Source organism: Lytechinus pictus, chromosome 2 (assembly GCF_037042905.1).
Source record: "Lytechinus pictus isolate F3 Inbred chromosome 2, Lp3.0, whole genome shotgun sequence".
Lineage (NCBI taxonomy): Eukaryota > Metazoa > Echinodermata > Echinoidea > Temnopleuroida > Toxopneustidae > Lytechinus > Lytechinus pictus.
Window position 1 is genome coordinate 21,702,548 of NC_087246.1, and position 10,196 is coordinate 21,712,743.

Sequence of the window (10,196 nt, forward strand, 5' to 3'; positions counted from 1 at the left end):
AAAACCCCACAAGGTGCACAGGGTGGGACTGATGTTGACATTTGGGTGACAAGTAATGGATAGTATAAAGATTGTAAAAGAGAGTGAGAAAGAGAGAGAGAGAGCGAGGTGGGGGGGGGGGAGGGAGAAGGAGAGGAGTGAGTAAGAGAATGAATGAGGGAAAGAATGGCAGTTAGATGACAAATTACGAATGAGGGAGAAATGGAGGAAGGAAAAAAAGATGATGAAAATGAATGAATAAGGAAGAAAGAAAGAAAATTAAAAAATTATGTATGAAAGGAGAGAAGTGCAAGAGTTTGAAGGTTTATATCTCAAAATGAAATCTCTGTCAGGGCAAAGACAACTGAGGAGCAGAAGGGGACACTAAGAGAGTTATGAGGGTACTCTGAACACCCACAAGCTTGTTACGCGTTTGACACACGCAATCTAGATTCCAAACAAAAAACTATATTAATTTTAAAAATTAATATAGTTTTTTTCTACTTCCATATATAGAATACAATCTCTGATCAATGGATCCAGCTTTTATGTTATATTGCACACGCTAAATTCGTATGAGAAGTTTCATGGAGTTTGATCACTGTAAAAAGATAATAATATGTCAACATCTTCATTAGATAGCAATGTTAAAAAGTAATAATAATGATGTCTATTGAAAATAAGTCGGATCCCCTTATTTTTTTTTAAGGGGGTTATAATTAATATCACTCTCGATCCTGGAATAAAAGGAGCTTTTCTAGGATGCAGTCTTCGTTTGTAGCTTTCTATTGGACAATAACTGAACCAGATAAGTGTTAGAAGAGCCTTAAATATAATAACATTGCAGAGATGGGGCATTAAATCTAATTTGACTGTCAATTTCTTATCTTCACAAATGATTAATCAATGAAAAATAATATTACTGGTCAAAACAATTTTGTAAGATATGGATGTAAAATAATAATATATCCTCTTTTTTTCTTTCTCTCTCCCTTTGTTTTTTCAGGCCCATCTTGAGTCTTGTCAATACAATATGGTCGCCTGTAAGGAGTGCAGCGCTATGGTAGCCCGGAATCATATCAAGGATCATTTACAGTACGACTGCCCTCGCAGGACGGAGACATGTGAATACTGTGGTTCAGAGTTCACTGGGAGCAAGATAGATGTAAGACTTTAATACTTCTAATATCTAAGTTTAATTTTTGAATGCAACAGTTTTATGTTAGTTATATTTGATAAAGCCTATATCAAGGTAAAGATGAGAGAAGCCTGAGAATTGTTAGTCTGGTATTAGGGACCAGTTACAATAGTGGCATTATCATCACATGAAGCAAACTTCAACATCCATTCAGAGAGGGGGAGGGGGGCAGCGAATAGGTGATAACACTATATATGGGTTGCACCAAGTGGGGAGATTACTTAATGGTGGAGAGTATGAAAATGAAACAATTCAGAATCTAAACTGTAGAGCTATTAGAGAAAATAGTTTTTCAAAATTATACAAAATGTATTGAAAATTCTATCCAGAAACCTTCCATTATGAAGCGGCAATCACATTAAGAGAAAAAACAATCACTTTTGTACAAATATTTTCTTTGAAATTAATTAATTTCCTGGGATGCTGTTTTTGGTCAAGCATTATAGGTCCCTACTCAGAGACTGATGTTTGGTGTGGTTGTACATACATAGACAAATATACCATAAAATGTAACATCTTTAAACCAAGAAAGAAAATGTTTCTCTGCCAGTCAGTACATGGGTGTTTCCTTAGCCAACCCAATGCAACAAAATGTTATTCTTAATCTATTCTAGATGTATATATTTTTTGAGAATCGTAATAGAAATAAGAAATCAGTTTGTAGATATTCATCAGTCTCACTATTGCATACTTTATCTCCCTGTGATCTTGTTGCATGCAGGCTCATCTGGGTAAATGTCAGCTAGAGGTGGTGTTCTGTGAAAACAAGTGTGGGGCTCAGCTGCAGAGGCGCTTCATTAATCATCACATGCTAAACGAATGCGCAAAACGATCTATTCCATGCAAATACTGCCACAAGGAATTCGTCTATGAAACATTGCAGGTAAATGGAGAATGGGTGATTAAGAGGGTAGTGAGTTTGTGAGGTAAGTGGTGGTGGTGGTGATGGTGAGAGCTGATAGTGGCACGAATGGGGATGATGATGTCAATGGTAGTGTAATAGTCATACATGTAGTTGATAATGGAGAATATGGTTGGGATGAGAATGATCATTATAATAATAATAATGTTTTTGATGATGATGGTGATGATTTTGATGATGATGATGATGGTGATGATGATGATGGTGATGATGGTGATGGTGATTATGATGATGGTGGTGATGATAATGATGCACTTTCTGCCCAAAGTGGCTCAAAGCAAATCAATAACTTCCATTTCTTACTTAATTTCCTCCCATTTAGAACCACCTCCACCAATGTCCCCGTTACCCTGTGACCTGTCCTAACCGATGCGAGCCTAGTAAGATACCAAGAGAGGAGATGGAGAAACATCTCTTAGAGTCCTGTCCATCGGCTCTAACCTGCTGTCCATTCAAACAACATGGCTGCAAACACAGGGTGAGATAGGATGTAGTAGAAGAAATAACCACTCAAGTAGCATTTCCAGGAGTAGAATAGAATGAATTTCAAAACTGCATAATTTTCTCACATTTTACAATATGATCATCTTGAAATTAGCAGAAATATGTAAAAGTCTCAGAATAGACAGTACAAATACAATACTCTCAGAATTGACAACTGCTCATTAGTTGCAGCTATGTTTTTAGAAGTTTCATTTTTCTATTCATATGAAACTTCCAAAGAGAGAGAGAGGTGCAATTGAATAAAATCAATCGCAACTTAGAACTGATCCAGTTGTGTACTTTGGAGGTTAGAGTTGAAATATAACTCAATGTATATTTCATGGTACAGGGCTCGGGTGTAAGCTTCAATAATGATAGTGATACTGTATTCAGACAGAGCAATATCACAGTGTCTAGAGGAACATTTCCACAAAGTTTCCTTCGTTTGGGGAAATTATAGGTCAGATTAGGTCTGTTTGGAGAAGAAAGATAACAACCACAGGTTTGAGCAATTACCTTATTCATATACCAGGGCTTTGCACAATCAGGTAAAGGAGAATGTTTGTTGCTGTAGAAATAGTAGTCACAGATGTTCTAAATTTCTTTCTCCTTCCCAGGGTCCCAGAATGAGCTTAGAGAGGCACCTGGATGAAAGCATGAAGTCTCACCTAAACTTGGTGTGTAGCGTAGTCAGCAGCCAGCAGAAGACCATAGAGCACCTCCAAGCACAGGTAGATACCATGTCCCTCAACACGGATGGCCAACTCCTGTGGCGCATCACCGACTACGCCGATAAGTTCTCCAGAGCCAAGAGCGAGGATGAGGTCGAGTTGGTCAGTCCTCCATTCTTCACCGGCCGCTACGGCTACAAACTCCAAGTGTCCATCTTCCCAAATGGCAACGGCTCTGGCGAGGGGGAGCATGTTTCAGTATACATCCGTGTGACCCACGGGGACTTTGACTCGTTGCTCCGATGGCCGTTCACCTTCCCGATCTCCTTCACGCTGCTGGACCAGAACGAGGACCCAAACAAACGCATGCACATCAAGGAATCCTTCACGCCTGATCCAACCTGGAAGAACTTCCAGAGACCCAGCAAGGATGTCCATGTCCTAGGGTACGGCTACCCGACCTTCGTCTCACACAACTTCCTGAAGACGAGGGACTATGTAAAGGATGATGTCATGTTTCTAAGAGTGCGCGTAGACTGCTCAAGCTCCATCAAAATCAAGAATGACTCCCAATCTTCGTAGCATTGGTCACACCCCTGCTGTGAACTTGTATGCAAATAATAATCCTTCATGCTTCCAGCCTTTAGTAGAGGTGGTCGAACACTAGCCAAAGTCTTCAGATTTATAGGTTCAAACATGAATGCAGTACTGATAGCTACTCTCCAGTACTAGATTGAATAATGCTGATTTGTGAATCTGAGGATGTGCCCAGATATTCCATTTCTCCAATGATTCAGAACAGCCATTATAAAGTTCATTCGAGGTGCAAGAATGACCCTTTTCTTTATCAAGCATCAAGACCCTGCCACTGCACCCATCATTCATTACAGAATATGTGTACACAATTGGTTTGTACTTTTGTGACGAAATGACCCTCACACGCTTTTTCGACTTGATAATGTATCGCTACATTGTCTAAACTAAAGCACTTTTTATGTTTTCTTAACTCTTTATCAAAAATAATTGTGCACTGAATGTACAAGGTCATATGAATTCAGCTTATAGGGGTATACATCCACACTTTGGATATTCTAATCAAGTTAAAATAATAACAATTTTACTCTGCATTTGCTAATGTAATGGTACATTATCAGAAGAGATCACCCTAACTTTTAAAGGATGTCAAATAAGTGTAATATTTGTGAAGAGTTGGTCAACTGTCGGCTAATACAAGGCCTTGTGGTTACAATGATGAGTGAAAATAAAATGCATTTTATACAACTTTTTCACTTTAAAGACTGTATGGTGAAATATCTGACAAATCTTTTTCTTGTAAGTTAGCCATATGAATTTTTAGTTGTAAATTTTTAGTAAAATATGGACCCACGAAGCTTCTCCTCTTAAGTATTTCACTTCCATTTTATAACTTGAATAGATTTTGGAGTACCCATACTATTGTTTATGTCTTTTAAAATTTGTGACCAAAACATACTGTGGATTGATCTAAGCTAACCATTTTTTAATGTGTAAATTTTTTATTTAATGAAAGTGTATATAAAGTTCAGTCTGGAAGTATTCACTTTTATAATCTCTCTTTCAAATTAAAAAAAAAAAATCAATGGACCAGAAAATTTGTGGTTGAGATTACAGGAATGAATCAAACAACTCCATTTCAAACTACCTCAGATTCCTACTTTAGATCTGACCTCTCTTTGAACGCAAAAGTAATATTTTTTCTATCTTTTTAACTCAAATTTAACTTAAACTGTAGTCTAAATTGTTGTTGATTACCAAACCATGGACTAAGTAAGACCAGAGTTGAGCAAACAGGCCTATATTCTTCAAGACCAGATAAACCACAATGAAAACTAAGCAATAAACTCCAAGAGTACCTCTTCCAGTTAAAGCTAAATGATAGTAGTTGCAGTAAACACTGATTTCGTGAGAAAGTCTGTAAAACCAAGGTTAAGTACTACTTTATCAACGTGGATCTAGATCTGGTACAGTTACATAAACTGAACTCTGTGAAATAATAAAATCTAAGCTGAGAAACGATCACACTTAAGATCGCCAACACAGATAGGCACACATGGGACAGTGTATTATTATTGCTGGAATAAAGACCCGACGGAAGTGCCCGAAACCGCTCTTATTTTGCTTATTTCTCAGCAATTACACAATTTCTTCAAGAATCCTTTGGCACATATTTTTTATTCATACAAACAGACACTTGGGTGTTCATTATATTCGATTCTGTAAAAAGTCATTTTGAGATCGTTACCACAACTGGCATTTACCTTTAATGTCTCTTCAAACTGTTTGTGACATACTGGCTTTTTGTTTTCATTCCATTGCAAGCCTATGATTTTGAAAATTGAATTTATCATTGCAAGTTAGAGTATTCTATACCTGATTGCATAATGTAAATCCAGTACTTAGAACTTTAAATTTCCGCTTAATCCCATAAGAACATGCTCTCTAAGGCACCGTATCAAAAGAATGTGCCTTAATTGTCTTTTGGTTCGATTCCTTATTCTCAAATGTGAGGAAAAGATGAAGTGCAGGATTCTTGAAGAAAGACATACCTTATCCTTTTGTTGAGGTTCCTAATTGCTTACAGTAGCATATTTATTTTACCTTTGAACAGTTAATGATTCAAGTTTTATATTAATTTATTTTTTTTCTCTCTTTTTGTGTCTACTTATGTGCCTTATGTGAGATTAGTCATTTACCTTGCTCCTATAACATTCCTTATTCCATATACCATGTTTCTCTACCACTTATTGAGATTTAAAAAACAAAATCAAATTTTCTTATTCATATGACCCAATTTTGTATTTCCCTCTTGCCCTCCCTCACCTCAGCCTACATCTATATGAACTGTATCATTTTCTGTCGCTAAAAGGTTATTTACATTGATAATTTTTTAATAATTGTTAGTGCATTCTAAGTGAATAAGTGAATCTGAAAACAATTAAGAACTTGTCCATTTGAAAAAGTTTGTTATGGTGTTTATTTTCCACAAGATATCATTCTTCCCAGTACAATTCCAATTATATTGTTACAAGATTGCATCATTATAAAATTGTGAAATAGGTGAATTTTAAAAACAGGTCTGATGTGCTCCTTTTAAGATGATTTTTTTTATTATATTTAGCCTTTCTCTAAGTAAAAATACAAAGTGATAGTTCATTGCAACCAGTACTAATAGGTAATCACTGTTTATATGTCCTGATTCTATATGGTAATAACTTCACGTAAGAGCCTTAGCAGAAGTTGTATATGAATATTGATTTAGTGCAATAATTTTGTTTATAAATTCATATATAGTTTTTGTCTCAAAGTTTTTGTTAGATTGTGTGAATAGTTCTGAGACTGGAAGTTTACATCAGACAGATGATTGGTGCCATTTCAATCGATTGCAAACACCAATCACAAATCTTAACAATTGATGGCAATTCAATTTACTCTTTCTGATTCAAGAAACAAACGAGCAATCAATCATAAATTTGCAATCGATTGCAATACATTGTGACTGATCTTGTGACCTAAATTGATTAACTGCTGTTTTGTGATCATACAAATAAATCAGTCATGATACTAGTAGTTCAAGTCAGATGGCTGGCTGTAAGCATTGACTTAGTTATGTAATGGGTCTCTTCATAAAAGAAATTTTCCAATTCATCCACATTCTCATATGGATATTTTTAAATCCTGATTTCATCTCTTGCCAAAATGATACTTTCTCCATATTCTTACTTTTTAATGCATTACAGGAATTTTTATCCGTTTCTCTTTTTAAGTGTTTCCTTTATACTTGAAGTGAAATCATATAATTCTTAGGGATGAATATCATACCGAAACCTCAACAGAGAGCATCACTGTTTCCACAACATGGTTTAGTAATTTTGGGCTGTTTTTGTTTTTTGTCATTTTTTTTTATTTTTAGAAAATGAGTACAATAATTACTAGTTTTGTGTCCCAACCAAACATGGAGGACCCAATGAAAATTCCATTAAGAGGGATTACTTGCTGTCTCCATACTCATCAAAGGATTGAGTATAAATTATGTTTGCTGTAGACAGCGATGATGTAAATATGTAAATAATAGTGTTTTTAAGATGCTGCTGATCAGGGCTCCGTAACACAAAGATTAGCGATCAATCGCTAAATGAACTGACCAATCAATATCAATGCTACACGCGCATTAGGTTTAAAATACTGACCAGGGACCAATCAGAGCGGTTCTTTCATATTTGCAATTCATCGCAAAACTTTGTGTTACGGAGCCCAGATCTGATGATGCTTTCAAAAGGTGCTTTTTATGGAAAATGATTGACTGCTGAAAGGTAATGCATCATCATCAAACCTACTAGACAAGTACTTCTGGTTGATATATAGTACAGTGGGTGATTTCAAGTTTGGTGTTGGTGTTGGCAGCACAATTCAGATTGCCTTCCTAGCTCCAACACGTAAAGTGAGATCACAAAAATGATCCGAATCATATTTTTGATAGCTAAACACCAAGTAAGATTCATCCCAGGACCAATTTCATTTGAAGTTAAGTGCTAAGCTGATGTAAAAAGGGCCCAACACCAAAGGTCAACACTGAACTTGATATCAACCAGTGTACGTTCATTACAAAGCAGTAAGTGGGTACTTAGCACTCAGTCTTGTGTGTAGATTTTGTGATGATGTTTTACCATTATTAATAATAATGCTGTTACAATAAGCTGCTTCAACTGTTTGTTTATAAAAGATCAATTTTAAATGAATTGACATTTTCAAAAAGTTTTTGCAATTCATGAGGAACGTTATACGTGTGTATATGAGTGTGTGTATCAAAGACTGATGTTTCTTTTGGTTTGTATTCCGGGACTGTATTATTCGTTGAAAATCTTCCATCGTTGACCATTTCTAGGTTCAAAAAGCAATGTATGTGTTCAAATGAACATGTGGTGAAGTGTATAAGTAATCCAGATTTCTATTTAAAAGCTGCAAAGTAATGGACAGAACAAGCATTTGTATTGGCAAAAATGTCTTTGATGTATCACACGAATTTGGTGCATAAAATTTCATGTTTGTTGTGTGTTGCTGTCGCAATGACATGGATTTGCTGTGTGTTGTAACAATTGCAAAACGAAATTGATATTATGGTTGGGTTGTGGTTTGACCATCCTGCTAAGGGAGCAAAGGTTTGTAAGTACAGTCAAACCACATAGGTGTTTATTTGTTTCCTTTGATTACATTCACAAACACTACCTGCTCATTAAGACTGTTTTTCGTGTCTGTGTTTAATTGGTGGTATTTATGTACAGGTTCCACTGTATCCAACCAGAGAACCACTGATTTTACATCTGCTCAGAGGAACTTAGTAGTGAGGATTAATTATTTACTAAACATCTCGAATCATTGACCTACCGGTATTTTGAACCCCATGTCATTATTTATAAGACTTTTCTGTATTACTGGGCTGCGTCACCTCCCAGATTTGATGTTATGTGGTTATTCCAATACACAAATGCTGCCTTGTATGATGTTGTTTACCAACACAAACATTTTGTTAAGAATACTTTTCAGGACTATACTTATGTCATCTACTGCATGGCTTGTTACAAGTTATTATCAATTTCAAAGGTCCTAATATTGAATTGAAAAGTCTGAAATTTACATTTTTATGATTAAGAAGACTGATATTGATTTAAAGCTGGAGTATGCTCAGATTTGTTTCTGAAGGCAGGATTTTGCTAACAATCTTGCTTATAAACATGGATGTGTTTTTCCATGACATATGAACTATATTTACTCTGTAAAAGTTTGGTTTTAAAATATACACCAGACATGATTCATGTACATGAAGAGTACACTTTGGTTTTGCGACATTTGTCATAGATTTAAGTTTAAAATTACGTATGTGTCTGTAATTGTTTCTTTATGAAACATCTACTACCAATATCTAAAAAGTATCATTTAATTCTATATAATTTTCAATCACGCGAATTAAAATAAAATTCAGGATGTTTAAACATTTTTATGGTAAAGCCAATTTTCACAATAAATGATATTCCAGAAATATGGTGAAAACTTAGTTTAAAAATTCTTGGGATGATTTTGATCATTCCTATTTGGCTCTTCATGTTGCATTTTCCATAATATAGGGCTTTTTTAACATGTACAGTAATGCACAAAAAGACCAGGTAATTTTCAAGTTGCCAGCTTTGCATGTTTTATCATTTTTCAGAACTTTGAATTCAAAGTATCTCATCTTTTTGTGAAATACAAAATTTTCACCTATTTGCACTGGAAACAGATTGATCAACTATGCACAATTGTCCTCCAAAACTGTACATTGAACACTCTTACATGTTAATGATTTTTGTAAACTGAAGTTTGAGCTGTCTTAATCGACTCATTCTGAAATTACTAATTTGTAAGTGTTCATCGTATTTTACAATCTATTGTACATTCCATTTTGGAATACAAAACACATTGAAATTGGGCATAACCGACCGATTTTCACACCTTTTTTGACAATGTATTTTGATAATACATCCCTTTCAAAAGTCGTTACATGATATTGATGTTTAATGACAAAGCACTTAATGTATTCACAGAAAGATACTTTTTGTGTAGATAACTGTAATATACTGGATTTTCTATACCTGTATGATTAGTGTATGATCAAATAACAGAACTTGAATAAAAGTAGTTATTCTAAAGGAATATCGTTTTCAGATTAATTCATTTGTTGATAATTCTCTTTCTGTAGAGGTTATTGAATTGATTTGGGATTGGATTGGTCGTGATTTAAAAATATTTTACGAGAAAGAGTAAATGAAATTATCAAAAAGAAAAACATGTTCATTGTGATTAAAATTCAAGAAAATGTGAAGCTTGGAAGCAGTCAAACAATATTTCAATTCTGAAATGTAGTCAAGCTTCA

General features: G+C 35.0%; 1 protein-coding gene across 1 annotated transcript; it reads left to right on the forward strand.

Annotated features, from left to right (window-relative positions):
• The first annotated feature begins 985 nt into the window (after positions 1-985).
• On the forward strand, positions 986-4,611 carry LOC129254575 (TNF receptor-associated factor 4-like). The gene is made up of 4 exons (XM_054893055.2): positions 986-1,144; positions 1,899-2,060; positions 2,422-2,577; positions 3,200-4,611. The coding sequence occupies exons 1-4, from the start codon at positions 1,013-1,015 to the stop codon at positions 3,833-3,835; spliced, it is 1,086 nt and encodes a 361-aa protein (XP_054749030.1). The 5' UTR covers positions 986-1,012; the 3' UTR covers positions 3,836-4,611.
• The last annotated feature ends 5,585 nt before the right edge of the window (positions 4,612-10,196 follow it).